This window comes from Fistularia commersonii, chromosome 15 (assembly GCF_037954325.1).
Source record: "Fistularia commersonii isolate RoL2024-O1a breed Wild chromosome 15, RoL_Fcom_v1.0, whole genome shotgun sequence".
NCBI classification, from domain to species: domain Eukaryota; kingdom Metazoa; phylum Chordata; class Actinopteri; order Syngnathiformes; family Fistulariidae; genus Fistularia; species Fistularia commersonii.
The window spans coordinates 4,287,501-4,303,438 of record NC_141298.1 but is presented as its reverse complement, the minus strand read 5'-3'; the positions used below and the strand labels follow the sequence as shown (position 1 = coordinate 4,303,438).

The 15,938-nt window shown below is 38.4% G+C and overlaps 1 protein-coding gene across 2 annotated transcripts in view; it reads right to left on the bottom strand.

Annotated features, from left to right (window-relative positions):
* bcl11ba (BCL11 transcription factor B a) overlaps window positions 1-15,938 on the bottom strand; it is a 46,784-nt gene that overhangs the window by 23,167 nt on the left and 7,679 nt on the right. Inside the window, exon 2 of one of the 2 annotated variants that reach the window (XM_086160194.1) lies at window positions 13,143-13,598. In XM_086160194.1, coding sequence (XP_086016320.1) covers window positions 13,143-13,598 — 456 coding nt within the window. The remainder of the gene's footprint in view (window positions 1-13,142; window positions 13,599-15,938) is intronic. The other variant, XM_086160195.1, reaches the window with a different exon arrangement.

Genomic DNA, 15,938 nt, shown 5'->3' with positions numbered 1-15,938 from the left:
GCTATGGAGCATTCAAAGATGTTGAAAATGCATTATTCAAAATTGTTCCAGTAAAGGTAGAGTCAGGCATTTAAAAGGCTAATAATGAAGTTGAAGGGCTTTGGGAGCTGCTTTGGTTACAATATCAAATACCCAAATGTGTGCGGCATTTATTATATGAAACAAACAGGAATCGTCAAAGTTGATGATGCCATAAGTGTTGGATGTATGTTGTACCTCCTCATGTGGTTCCCATGTAATGTTTAGTATATAAAAGTGAGAAGACTTTCTAACAAGGGAATCAGCATGTATTTGTCAAGCTATACCACCCATGGCTGCATTCTTCTACATACTTACTACCACATACATAAACAGCGAGGCACCAAACATTTCCAAGGAAGTCACTAAACCTCAGTGTCCCACCTTCACCACGGACACACAAAGCCCTCACTCCCTTGTAATTGAGGTTTAAATCCCTTCCTAACATCCCTCCATCCCTCACTCTTCACCAAACATGGATTGCGCCGACACAGGGCCCCTAATCCTTCCCAGTTTAACCAAGTGAGAAATTAGCTTTTGTTAAGTGGTGATTTGGCTGTGCTAAATGCCAATAGCCCATTGTGGAGGAGAGGGGCAGTCATGAGTCCCCAAACACAGCAAAATACAGTGATAATCCCATCCTGTTAGTGCAGCCCTGACTGGAGATGCTGAAGCTGCCTGTAACTGTGCAGCGGATCATTTTTAGTCTTTCTTTTTCAAATCACATAGATGTTTATGTGGGTGAAGGTGTTTTGCATTTTTTGGCGTTTTGCATTTTAGGTGTTTTGTGTCTTTTGCACCGTGTAAAAAACACCCTTCTCTCCTTTCCCTCTTACTCCCCTGTAACTTTGCAAATCAAATCTTGTATGCATGCTTGTAGTGAAAACCCTTCGTGTCAGGTTGATAGTTGACACAAGGAACGGCTGTGGATTCGATCGTCAAAGCCGTTGAGGGACACCAGGCTGTTCTGGCAGGAAAAGACAAGACAAAGCACAGTGTTGTCTCAGAGAATCAGCGGGGTGAAATCTGCCTAAGAAAAATCCCTGTCACTTGGTCTCAGTGCAAGAAATTTAGGAGTTAATTCACAGATGTCTGCCTTGACAGCAACATTTCAACATAGTGGGAAGTCAGAAGATATTTTCAGGCGATAAAAAGGCAGCAAACCAAAGAGCTGCTGGAGAGCAGTGGGAGTTGGCAATAACTAACATGCCAAACATGTTTTGTGGCTAATTTCAGTCCAGATGATTCAACCATACACGGTGATATAAAGATAGAGTGGAGCAGTGCTACGTCTTATGCCATGAAACTTGATGCAGGCCACAGTGCATCGTTTCCAAAATGATAAATGCAGGACAAACCAAAAGTCATCTGTATTTCTAAGCAGGAGAAGTTCCTGTCCAAAGTCTTCACACAAAAACCCTCCAAATGACAGAAACTGACAGAAATGTCTCATCTGATGTTATTCATCGTTTGATGTATTCTGTACCATCATAGCGTCTGAGATGTAATAGACTAGCATTTTATTTATTATTGTAGTTTGGTCTATGTCGGATCCTCTGGAACCTTTTGACTTTAATTATAGATTTAATTTTGTTGTTGTGTTAACTTTTTCTTCACTTTTCTGTATGATTTCTGTGCATCCATAAATTCTTTATCATTTATTTATGCTTTCCTTTGCAGATTCACTTCAGAACTCATTTTGAATGTCTGACTGTTGTTAGTGTAACTGAAATGACTTTATCAGGTTTTTTATTCAGTCTAATTTTAAAGTTTAAAAGTACAAATTTGCATGTCAAACCAAAAAATAAAAAAATAATTCAATTCAAACTAATCATTCCAATTTGTATTAAAAACGTTTTTGATAAAGCAAAAATAAATTTCCTAGTTTAAAACACAACTTTGTGCAGTTGAACAAATAAAAAAATCATGACACCAATCTTACAAGTCTTATTAAGCTGAAATGTATTAGCATTTACTTAACTTTATATTTCAGACAGCCCTATCACTAATATGTTTTTTTTTTTTTTTGCTTTTTAATGTGACAACATATCAGTTTCAGTCAGGTCACCTTTCAGCAGAATTAAAACATCCTACTGGCAAAAAATTCACAATCTGATTTGCTGTTCTCTGAACAATTGATTTAGAAAGCAATATTTTCTACTACATACTAAGAAAGGTTAGTGAAACGTTTGATGATATTCAATATAGCTTGATATTCTGCCAAGCCTTAAAATTATTTTCATAACAAAAGCTACTGCTTGAATAAAAAAGAAAAACTTTGACATATTGTTTTTCTTTTTTTTTTGTAGAGAGGATTTTGTTTGGTGTCCATCATTATGTCAGGAAGCAGCACCTACCATGCTTCTGTTACTTATTATAAATATCAGTCTGATGAAGATGGCATGTTTTAGGTTCACTGATTATATATGTCGATTTACTGTATGAACGGTCAAATGGACTTTGAACTTACTGTACAAAGCAGTGAAGACAGAACTGGAACAGTCATTCTCTGGAAACACTCCTCACAAAGGTTTCACATACACAAGCTGAAAAGTAAACAGTCACACATACAAATTTGCCCAGAAATAATGGAGCATAAACACACACTTTGCACATTTGCAAAATAAAAAAAAAAAGAAGAAAGAAATTGTGTAAATACAGACATTCACTTTTTCCACAATGACCAAAAGACAAGCACGCACACATTCAAAAACACACAGTGAGCTGGGACTAACAGGGAGCTTCTCTGGAGAGACACACAAGTTCACGCAAATCAGCCTGTGCTTTCTACGACGGCATCAAGAACGGGCAGTTTTATTGGAGGGCCTGACTCCGAACATATCATCAGTCAGTCAAGATGATCACAGAGGGGAGGATAGCTTTGCATCCAGCTACTCTAAGCCCCAGCAATCTTCCCAGTCGGTTCCAGCTTTTCTTTTCATTTTTTTCATTTTACATATACACCCCAGCTGCCTGACTACAGCTCCTTGTTCAGAGACACAATAGGAAACAAACACCTGGTCTTTTATCGTCTGAGCTGATCATTCTGAGTCACAAAAGCCGACACACTTTGTAAAGGATGCTCTCACTGACAAAGCAATATTTCACCAGCAAACATGTTTTGTTTCGGGGTTTTTTGTCATTTTGTTTGTTTGTTTGTGTTTTTCCTGAGAGAACATGTCTTCCAATGAGTTTTGAAGTGAAGGTTATTGATATTTTCAAATGAATACACCTCATTAGACATTTTCTTTTTTGCGGGTAGGGTCTTGCCTGTTTTGAAGTAACCTGGATTGGAAAAATAGGGTTTAACATTTAACTTATAATAGCAAGCTACTTTTAAAAATTGAATATCAACATGTGGATTGGCTGCAGGTCTGTGACCTTTATTTTTTTGACTGTTTCATTTTCATTTGAAGAGTTTATTAAACTGGAAGGTTACATCTGAGTCAGGATGGAGCATGTGGGTCAATACAGATTATGATGATTGTTTTATATCCAAAAAGCTGACAGCTTTTAAAGTTGACATCACTGTAACAGAGGAGTGATGTAAAATCCTGAAACCGGTTTCACATTTTCATCAACAAATCAGTAAATCAATAAATGTATAATGAAAAAAATTGATTAAATGACAGGATAGTTGGGTACAAGTGACTGTAAGTGTATTTTAGACAGCGAAATTAATTATTTCAAATAAAAAAAACAAAGAAAGTTATATTTAGACAACACAATTGAAGTGATATATTAATTGGTTTGATTGACTTTGCATCAGAATATGTGCGGGGCATCTAGTATTTTACATTCAAGTCTTAATATGAAAAAATAATCAATGAAACATGCAGAATTATGAAACTGATAAAGCTAGGTTAAAACATTTGTTTTGATTGATCAGACTATTAGACTATCTTCACTAAACACTTAGAGTGAGCGAATATTACATATGACATAATATATGACAATTAACTGAAAAATAAATGAGGAGATTTTTGTCACAGGGTTGACGATGCAAAAAGACAGAATGAACCCATGTTTGTTCACCACAAACATGTTACCATGCTAAAAAATTGCCTCATATTTAAGGAACGATCTTTTTTTTAGGTTCCAAGGAAAAATACTACTGTATGAAAAATACCTTCATATACAAAACTGGTGTGCATGTGTTTGTTTGTGTTTTCCTCTTCCTGTTTTCACCCTAAATCTCATAAGTCGTTTCTAATGCATCTTCCATTCCTCTGACATGGAATAATAAACCTGGTCACACAAACTAGGGTGGCGCAGCAACAAGACAAGGACAGCAAGGCTCACTGTCCAAAACACACTCTGATTGACGAGAAAACAAACAACGGATGAGCTGCTTATGGCGGAAAAAGCCTTTCATAAATGAAAAGCATCTCAGATCAACATTTACTCACTGACATGCCATTTTCATCGAAGGTGTCGCTGACTTCACAAAGCTATTAAAAGACAAAATAGCAAAGTCAATACCTCATCTCCAGAGGTGAAGTGATGTCTGAGAGGGGGACCTGAGAATCATATGGGGATAAAATGAAATACCCAATTGTGAATCTAACACACAAACAAGTAACATATTAGAAAATAAACATTTGAAAAAAAAAAAACACAATTATGATGCTGAGATATTATTCGTTCACAATAAAACCTGGTAATATAATAAAGATTGAAAGAAAAACTGACAGTAAACAATAGATTCACAAATGACTTATTCTCAGTGAGCATTGTGAACTAAGTGTATGTGTGTGTGTGTGTGTGTGTGTGTGTGTGTGTGTGTGTGTGTGTGTGTGTCCCAATTACTGAGAGTTCTACTGAAGGCCCCCCCTTCAATTCTAAAATGTTATAAGAGATTGCATAAAAGTCATGGACAGGCATTGAAATATTGAACAGGGAGGGTGCCAGAGAAACAAACCGTACCAATCTGCCATTAAGACTGCTTTCATCCATATATACACACAGAGACACACACATACATACATTGAAGGGCACAAAGTCTCTCTCTCTCTCACACACACACACACACACACACACACACACACACACACACACACACACACACACACACACATACATACACACTCGGTGAACCTCTTTCACCGATCTCATCTCTGACACCAGGGCATCAATTTTCGCAAGTCGTTGAAAATTACCATGCATGAATGCAAAAAAAAGCTGATCAGGAGTAATTAACACAGCTTCATATGCAAATTTTATTAATGCAGAACTACAAAGTCATTATGCAAATTTGGGTTTTTCGTCGAGCTCCTTGACAAATACTCCCAGCTCTCGCCATCTAGCAGCCAGGATGGATGACAAGTCTGCTCTTTTAGTTTAGACTGAGGCGTGCCTGTGTGTTTAACTCTAGTTAACGGATTAGCACTGGTTAGCACTGATGGCTAGCTGCAGTCATGTGTGCATGTTTATATGTGTTTCTGTGTGTGTGTGTGTGTGTGTGTGTGTGTGTGTGTGTGTGTGTGTGCTTGTGTGTGTGTGTGTGCTTGTGCTTGTGCTTGTGCGTGTGCGTGTGCGTGTGTGTGTGTGTATGCAAGGGCCAGTATGTGTGTGTACACTGTGTGATTAGGGAAGTGGCTAATGGCTGCTCGGGAGAGTAATGAACCTGAGATTCAGGGGATGCAAAGGGGGATCGGGGGGGTAAGATTATATGAATATGCATGATGCTCGCTGGCTTTGATGATTAAAGAAAATTTTAATATTTAAATGAGCACATGCAAAGTGATTAACGTGGGTAAGAGAGGCGAAAATTGCAAAAAGGGATTTTGAAAATGCTAAGAAGCACACGAGATGCCTCTTTGTCTTCTTATGTACTATTAATGGATAAACTCTCTCTGTCTCTCTCCCTCTCTCTTTGTGTGTATTTTTCTTTGGCGATCCCTGCCTAATGTCTCAGTTGCTCCTGATATCTTGGGGGCCAGAATACTGAATCTCCAGAAGTATTGTCAGACATGATAGCGTGTGTGCAATCCATTATTTTTTCACTCAAACTCAGATGCAATCTAACGACAATATGCAAGGCAGATTATGACCTCCGAATGGCCCTGGCCTCGAATGCATTAGTAGTTACTTTGAAATTAGTCACAGGTTTGGAAAAATGTTCTAGCTAATATTGGTCTATTTCATCAGTTTGCATGTTCTCCCTGTATTTGCGTGGGTTTCCTCCGGGTTGTCCCCCCACAATCCGATAAAACAACCTGCAGGTAAATTCCTCCAAATGAGTGAGTGAATGGTGGTCTGTCTTTATATGTGGCCCTGCGATTGACTGGCGACCGGTCCAGGGTGAATGTCTCCCGATGACAGCCTGGATAAGCGCCAGCATCCTCGCGACCCTGAGTGCAGGATAAGCGGCAGATGATGGATGGATGGAAGTTAAAAAAAAAAGTAGCTTCAACAAACCACTAGTGTCCAACAGTTTTCTCATTAAATGACTGCAGTCTACCATAACATGCTTTTTCTCCACAGGAGAAATATATTGATACTGGTGGTGGTTTTGTTATCATTGTTGTTATTAATTTGGTTTGGTTGGTTATTTGTCCTTATATTTGTTTATTTATTTATTTGTTTGTTTGTTTGTTTTGTAATACATGAACCAGGTACACATAGAACCAAATGCTTAATTGTTGGGGGGGGGCAAGCAAGAGGTGTTATGTATATTGAAGTGATTACTGCATCAACAAGGATGGCGCTCTATTTGAGAGGCCTCCCAGTGTTGCACAAAAAAGAATACAACATCGTCAGACTGCTATATTAAACAAACACACCATAGATAAACACACCGCTGCTCAGTCATAATTCATAGAACAGGTCATCTGTGGCTCCGCCTCCTTTTTTGTCATGGTGTGCATGAATATGCCTTTCTTACGCTTCCATCTGATAACCAAGCTCTACATGTGTCTTTGTCTGTGTGTGTGTGTGTGTGTGTGTTTGTGTGTGTGAACAGGAAGAGTGAAAAGCAGGTGAAAAAACAGAAAAAAAGTGGGAGTAAAAGCAGAGGTAGAGCATGACAGGAAGTATACTTATCGTCTTGTTACCCGCACAAGTCCTCACCTTAAAATCGAATGATTTAAATTAAGGGGACTCACTTTATGTGTGAAGAATACACACACTGTCTCACACACATGCACATAACCTGTCAGATTAAAAAGGTGTCATCATATAGTCAAAATACCAATGCTTCTCTACATGTGTGCTTCTCTCCACTCCAACTGGACTCAGTTAAATATCTGAATTAAACCCTACTTGACAAGGCTTTAAGGGCTACACAGCACGGTGTCAGGTGATGTTAAACACTCCTCAGTGATACATGTATCCTTTGAGAGTGTGGGTGTCATCATGCTTGTGTGTCTTACACTTCCAAAAGGACCGCTTTGCTTTACTTTTCCTTTCTCCAACCTTTCAAAATTCCAGTCACGTGTTCCTCTGAGGGGAATGTGTCCACCAGCGTGGCTTTTTAAATCCCTGGACCTAAAAAGAAACCTATAAGTTCACCCGAATAAAGAAGCCAAGGTATGTAAATGATATGACCCTGAAATGAACACAAAATCTATAAACCAGATAATACTGATGATAAAAATACTGCTGCTTTGGAACGGGGCTAAGCTGCACGAGTTTTGGTTGCATGACACTGTAAGCTTCCAACCTTCCATAGCACAAGATAAAAATCCTTAACTGAGATAATGACTCTAGACATCTGACTGTGTTACAAATGTAAACATCACAGAAAAGTTATTAAAAAGTAATACTGTGGTTGAAGTAACACTTAGCCAATGCAAGCGTCACAAATGTACAAAAGGGTTGTTTCAGTATCTGAATCAGAAGCCAACATGCGAGACACACCACTTGTAAGATGAATGATGATTTTTTTTGTTTCAAAGGTGAAAAACTCACTGACGTTTTAGCTTAAATACAACTGAGGATTCTCTCCAAAACAACTGAACTCTACAGTCAGTTACAGCACGATAACTTTACTTAAAAAAAAAAAAAAAACAATAATAATGATAATAATCTACATTCTTCTGCTGAAGATTAAATGTTTGGGAAAATGTTAAATACGTGGGCGGAAAAGCAATGAGTCCAATATGAGATTGTCGGCACTGCTAGAAGGTGAACAGATACGCACAGAGGAGAAAAAGGTAACCTATACATTTTCCGGTGTTATGGATTACGTAGGATCAAAAGTGTGTGCCATTCTTATTTATATATATATGTTTTACTGCCTGTGATAAATTATGGACACATGTGCATTGTGCACAACGCTGATACCTGTCATTCAGGGGAAAGGGTTAGAAGTGCAAGAACAAAACCTAGACAACATCTAAGATTGGCAATAAAATACAATGAAAACGGAGAGGAGTCATGACAGGAAATAAGTAAGTTGCAACCAGTAATTTAGAAGAGTGCTGTGCAGCGTTTGAAACGAGTCAATATTTATCTAAGGTGCCATTTGGAATCGGTTACAGGTTCGATCCCCGGCTCTTCATGTCAGTGTCCTTGAATAACATTCTGAACCGCCTGGCTAAAGGGAAGCCATCTTCCATCTCCTGTATGAAGGGAGTAAGTAAATACGACACCTTTCTAAGCATCTACAGGAACTGCTCAAGCTTCACTAGTAGCAACACGCATGTGATAACAACACACAAGATGCCTTCTGATGCCTTTGTGAGACAGAGCTGGCTTCAAATCATATCAATCGATTCAATTGTTTTAGATTAAAATGACACACACTCAACCCGTTATTTTATTTGATATATTTATATAGATGCTAAATTTGGTAAGGGAGTGTTATCAGAAAGCAAGGGCTGTAACTGACAAATAAGGGAAGACAATGTGTTGCAATATTAAACAGAACAGTCCAACTGCACTGGATTGTACTAAGAAGGGCTCCGATTAAAAATAGATGAAAAAAGAAAATGAAAAAGAGAAAAGATTGGAAAAAAATATATAAAGATATATTTATATGTATAAATGGGTATGATGTACTATACTATACTATGAAATGATATATATATTCTTGTTTTTTTATATATATATTTTTAAATACGTTTTCTTTTAACACCCCATTTCGAATAATTAAGTCAAATAAAACTGATAATGTCTCGAATATAATCAGTAAAGTGCCATGTCCGTATGTGTATTATATCCGTTAAAAACACAAAGAAACAACAGGATCATGTGATGATTACATGAAAATTTTGTTTCAATCATGTATTTTTGTATTTATTTATTGTTTGTGTCTTTGTTAGTCTGTGTGACACGCTTAATGACATGGCCATAACAGAGCGAGCTGTTGCGTGAGTGGCGCTTTCATCCACTGAAGGATCTCAATCAGGTTTTCTTCTCCGAACTGCATTAAAAAGTAACTAAAGCAGATACAAAATAGATTTGTGACACCGAAGACTGAAAGAGACACAAAGTCTTGAGGATGGACTATGACCACTCTAGGCATTCATCAGTGAGGGATTGACTATTTCACCTTTTCACTCCCTCCTCTTAGTTCTATAAGAAGAAAGAATACTAAATGTAGTGGTATAAGTACTTACACTTGTGTGTTGATGCATATATGTGTGCTTGCGTTGTTTGTATTTCAAAGTGAGAAGGGCTTGGAAGTATTTTCACCGTCTATCAACACAAAAATGCTGATTGTACTGTTGCGAGTGTACTTTCACCGAAAGTTGTAGAACTCTGCTGGCTTATGACTGCGCGCTGTGAAATTAAACTCAGGTTCACTTAATAAATCGCCACGTCCTCTAATCACAGTAATAAGCTGCTCACTAGATGTGTTTCATGGAGAAATCGTGAAATACTGAGGGTAATTTTGAAACATAAAATCTAAGTGCAGCAATATAGTTTACAGTTGTTGCATTGCACATCCAATTGAGCTGCTAATATGGTTTGGCTTTTAATGGGAAAATGATCGCCCATTCTGTTATAAAGAAATACAGTGCTATTGCAATTCCATACCTTTCAAAGTTGCACAGTACATAAGTGATTTCTCAAGAGGACTACAGTTGGATATATTGCATGCATTGCAATGCAGGGAGACATATACTATTAAACATAAACATGAATAATGGTGACCCTAAAGCATCGACTAAAGTCAATCAATTAACACAAAATTCAAAATGTGCTCTGGCGCTTTGCACCCGCCTGCTGCACAAATTGTAGTGTTTTCAGAGTGAAGCTGCAGAGCAGATGCTATGCTGTGCCCTCAGAGGCTCAGGTGACTGCGCTGTCGGGCTGCCTGGCAGAGTTGAAACTGCCTGGTAAAATATTGATGAAGTTCAGGCCCAAACATAGTGTTTTACAGCTGAGGCTAAACCACAGGCCGACACTTTAAGAGGAACTCTGTCTTGCACCAACACACTTAATAGGGAAAAGGGCACTGGTAAGTGCTTTTCCTCATTTGGGCTGTAGCCAGACTTTAGGAAGGTTTGCATTCAAATGTCCGGCATACATTACTGACACCTTAAAGAGAACGAAGTAAAGTAAACCATGGATGTTTACAGACTGCTATTTTATTCTCTCATCTGGGGTGAGGAAATCACACTACATATGGATCAAAATGTTGTATTTAATGAACTTGGACCCATAGCATGAATGTTGGGATCCACATTATTTCTGGACCACTAATTTCCATTTCATCACGTCACCATATCACACGATTTCTTGAGAATTATGATTTTCTTGTTTCTTTTCCCATTTTTTTATGTAGACCCAAACTCATTCAGCTGCTAAGGATGGATATTTATGTTTCAAATATTTATTTGTAATGAGCATCATTTTTAAAAATTCTATTTGACTGCACAGCTTACTGGTTGAATTTTCAGATGAAGATTAAGAAAAAAAACATTACACATGGACTGGAAAACTACTGCCTGAGAAAGTACGTAACATCCAGTGCTGCTTTTCTATACAGTCTTTTATTGGCTCTACTGCTCTAAGTTTATTACAGAGCAACATTAGGACCAGTACATAAAAAGTGTTTCTTGTTGTTCTTATTTCTTGGGATGGCCTTCTGACACAGACTGGAACCCCCAGCTCTTCTCTAGCTTCTTTATTGGTGCCTGAACTGGCGAGAGAGATAATTCTAGCTCACCCCACCCAGTCCTACATACACACAAACACACAAGCCTACACAATCTAACTACTAAACTGCCTCTTTACCCCACTAAATGGGAGAGAAAGTAGTCTCTTTTTAATCCCTCTTTCGCCATATTTTCCTCTTCCACCCATCGTCATGCCCCCCCCCCCTTTTTTTTTTGCTTATTTAAATTTTAATAAGCTTTTCACCTTTCCTAAGCAGATGGCTGAGGCTGGATTTCTCCATGAAACTCAGGGTGAGTGTCTCTGTCAGATTTTGCACAATTTGTTTCAACTAGCCGAGTCCTCGAGGGGGTTTAGGGCTCCACGTGGGTAATGTGCCTCCCTCCCCTGTCCTTTTCCTAACTTCTTTTTTTCCACAAAAATAAATAACTCTCTCTGTCTCTCTCTCTCTCTCTCTCTTTACAAATATATATTTATATATATCTATATATATGTACATATATAAATAATCTTTTTAAAGCATGAGGAAAAACTATTGACACACACACACATATGTGTGTGTGTGTGTGTGTGTGTGTGTGTGTGTGTGTGTGTGTGTGTGTGTGTGTGTGTATGTGTGTGTGTGTGTGTGTGTGTGTGTGTGTGTGTGTGTGTGTGTGAGTGTGTTTGTGTGTTTGTGGGGGGGGGATTCCTGTTGTCTCATACCGGAGACTGGAGAGAATGCAGAAAACTATATATATTAGTAAATAACATATTTGGCTAAAGGTGTTGAGTTGTGGGTTTGATGCTATCCGACTCCTTCTAATCCTCCATTCATTCTTCTGGTAACTGAACATTCTCTATTTTTCCATTTTGGCACTGTGTTAACAAATTACACCATGTACTGTCCATGTAACTCACCAGCTGCAGCAGTGCATCATCCTGACAAGTCGCACCTATTTTACCCTGTGAGCTCTACACACTCCGCAACCCCAAAGACATTGCGAAATAATCTGGTGATCGTCATATTTACGCTCTGTGAACATAATTTAATTTTTACTTTTTTAAGTTTTCTTGCAGAGCCTCTTTATTTAATAGTGATGTCTTATATATTTGGAAACAATTCCGAACTACCAATGAGGAAATAAAGTGTGTTATAGATGACCATTAAAGGTGATATGTAGAAAGCCCCTTTTCCAGGTGTTCGGGTGGCAGGCAATGCTAGAAAGGCTGCAGGCCAAATAAATCATGCGATGCAATGAACATGTGACGCACTTGCGATGTGGACATGTGATGTGTAGATCAGGAGTTAGACATAATTTACCACCTTTGGTACCGTTTTCCTTTCTTTCCTTTTTTTTTTTCTTTTAAAAAATTCATTGCACACCGTCAAGTGTGAGAATCAGTCTTAGAACACAAAATGTACCAACAAAGGGGGATAGGAAATGGTTGATTAAACATGTTGAAAAAGGGAAATAAGACTGATCTGAAATATTACATCACAGAATTGTTGAGAAAATATATCTATTCAAAGACCCCAAAACACTGTAAGTAATAATACAGCTTGTAAGCTTAAATTAAATTCTTTAACTAAATACTTTTAATCTCATCGGACGCAAGGATATAAAGTCTAAGCTTTAGCAACGAGGTTATATATTACAAACTCATGCATGATACCTGGTGAACACACATGGGTAACAGGATTTGGACAAAAATTGTCATGAAAAAACAAGTTGAGATGTTCAAACTTTGTGCTTTGAAATGCTCACACCCACAGTTCGGCAATTCCATATTTGCAGATAGATTTGGAAACCAATTGGGAACAAATTGGTCATGTAAAGCATTCTGAGACTCTAAACACATTCATAAATTCAGCTTTCTGTTCATTTATCAGTCTTTGCTTTGTAACATTGGCAGGTGTGATTTTTTTCACCTTTTCTGGAAGAACGTAGCCCACTGATATCGCTATGTTTGCTGCCTTCATGCTGAACCTAAGCAATTATGTACTGGCTCTAAATGTTTTTGTCAAAAGCAAATGTTAACTGTTCCTTCACGGAGTAGACGTTCGCCATGCCTACCTGCCAATGTGTTCTCCTGCTTAGGGCAAATTCCTTTGGTGGGCGTCCTCCCTCCCCTCTCGCCTCCATTCTTTTCTCTTCCCACCTCTTCTTCTTCCTCTGGTGTCACCTGGATGCCGATCTCCACCGGCTCTAGCACTTTCCTCAGCTCAACCCGTTGGGCCTGGTGATGAAGGCTCTGCAGATTTGGACTTCCCCCTCCTCCCTGGTCGCTCATCTTGTCATAGCAGCCATTGGCCAGCAGTGGTGTTTGGCACTGCTTCTTCTTGTGTTCAATAAAGAGGAGGATGTCACCAAGTGGGAAGGTCAGTTGGCACTGTCCACAGGTCAACAAGTCGTGGTCGGCATGGAGGTTGGGTGGCAAGGCTTGGGCGATGCTTGGGTCCAACGGGTGGCTGAGTGGGTGGGAGAGTAAGGAGACAGGGAGCAGATTGCCATCTGGATGCTCAACCTCTGCTGTTGGATAAGAGAAAGAAAAAAAAATAGCATTTCACAACCAGGCATTACAAAATATAATCAACGTTTAACTGTTGTTTTGTGGCATCTCTAAGGGCATGCTGAAAACCACTGTGCTGCTTGATAGAAGATTGTGGTTTTCAATGTTTTTTTTTCCACCGGTATCTCTCTATGATGCAAAAAGTGTGACTTTGAAAACAATCTGACAGTCCAACCCACTTCAATCTCCTTTCTTTGGTTGCTGTTAAGTTTATATTTAATATCCTTTTGCCTACACCCTCCCTTGAATCTAAGACCTCAGCTTACCTCCCCAATACAACGTGAAGAATTCGGAACTCGGCTTTGTCACAGTTTTAATTGAACTCGGCAACTAAGTAGTTTTCAGCAACTTATTGGTTCAGTCCCTTCACTTCATCAGATACAATGTCATACATATTTAACAAGATATCCTCCCATTCACACTCACAAAGTCAGGAATTCAGTGTATCGCTCAAGGACACTTCCACTTCTCTAAAAGAGGTACCGATCGATTCAAATAGCTGCAGATCAAAGAGCAAATTTTGAAGTCTTTTCAGATGATCTGTCTTCAGATGATCAATAAGTTTTGTTTCATTGTTTCTGTGGTATTGTTTTGTAAACAAATGATTTGACCTCATTTGTCTGTCACATAAAATAAAGTCATATGATATATAGATATGACAAAATATAAAAAAAATTATGAGGTTCTTGAGAGATGATGGAATTCTCGACAAGTCAAATTACAAGGCGCATAAGTTGAGGTCATAACTCACACAGCTCAAGGCAATATGTGTGTGTGTGTGTGTGTGTGTGTGTGTGTGTATGTGTGTGTGTGTGTGTGTGTGTGTGTGTGTGTGTGTGTGTGTGTGTGTGTGTGTTAGACCAGGTGTGATTCGTGTGAGTTCTATGCAGCCACATTACACACCAACTGTAGCACTGTGACTGCATATATAATGGTACCATGTTTGTACTTCATTCATTGTGTGTTCTGACATGTTTGTATGTGTGCAAGTTCCTTGTGTGCACACATGCACATGTGCAATGTGTATTTTAACTGCAGGCTGCACCATCTGTCCTGTGCTATTGAAATGGCACAAATTTAGTTATTCATTGATAAACATGCAAGTGCAAGATGCCAGTTAGCTGACCTGTAACAAACACGATCTGCAATGACACTAATCTCTTAACTTGATTCATCTCCAAAATTAACATTACAGTAACATGATAAATTAATAAATTGACAACTACAACCCTTAACCTCACTGCTGACTTCCTATCTTAGTGCTCCCATTTATGCGTGCGTGTGTTTTTTCTAACCATGAGACCACAGATATATGAAAAATTTATAAAGGAATTGCAATGCACTTATATATGGTTTTGATAAACAGTACAGTGATAATACACTTTTCATTTGAGTCATTGCCACTTTCAGGAAATATTAAATGGCATCACCCCAAAAAGGTATACTTTTGGTGTCTATTGTTATTATTAAAAAATGTATTATTTGTTTAGTGTTGTTGTTCCTTTTTTTTCCAATACTATTATTATTATCATTTGCAATAGTAGTAGTAGCAGTTGTGTGTGCAAGTGACAGAGGCAAAGAATGAAGCCTCCCTTGAGTCTTATGTACCTTTTGAGGCTTTGATTCAGGAAAGACTTCTTAAAACTAAGAACTTGAAAATATCACTAGAGATTTTGTCCAAATGTTTTATTGCTGGGGGTCATATTCAAAAAATGATGGGTATACAAACAAATTATTCCAAATCTCTCTCACACACACACATTTTCTCAGAGCAGTGAGAAATAGGGTTTGGCTTCATTTGTTTACATCCTATCACTGCAAATGTGCTACTAATCCATCTAGACCCTTCATGGTCTCCATAACAACAGATTCTGTTCACAGATAATTACGGTAAAGTGTGTTGGCACAAAGATTCTTCTGTATTGTTTTTTTTTTTTTCTTCCAAGCAGAACAACAGACTTTCCAACAGATTCCTCTGTTGTGTTATTTTAATACTCTCTTCATTGCTGCGCCGCACACAGATTTAGGAGAGTCCTGTGTGTTGTTCTCAGAATAGGATCTCTGAAAGATTCAGCTAAGATCAATGATAATGAAAATGCTGAGTGTGTGTGTGTGTGTGTGTGTGTGTGTGTGCGTGTGTGTGTGTGTGTGTGTGTGTGTGTGTGTGTGTGTGCGCGCAACCATGCAACACGAAGTGAATGCAGAACAATTAAGCAGTGGCCGACTTGCCCTTGTTCATGTTCAGTTTAAAAGGTTTGATTGAAGTGAGAGACAATTTAAACAAATGAATGTATTAAAAA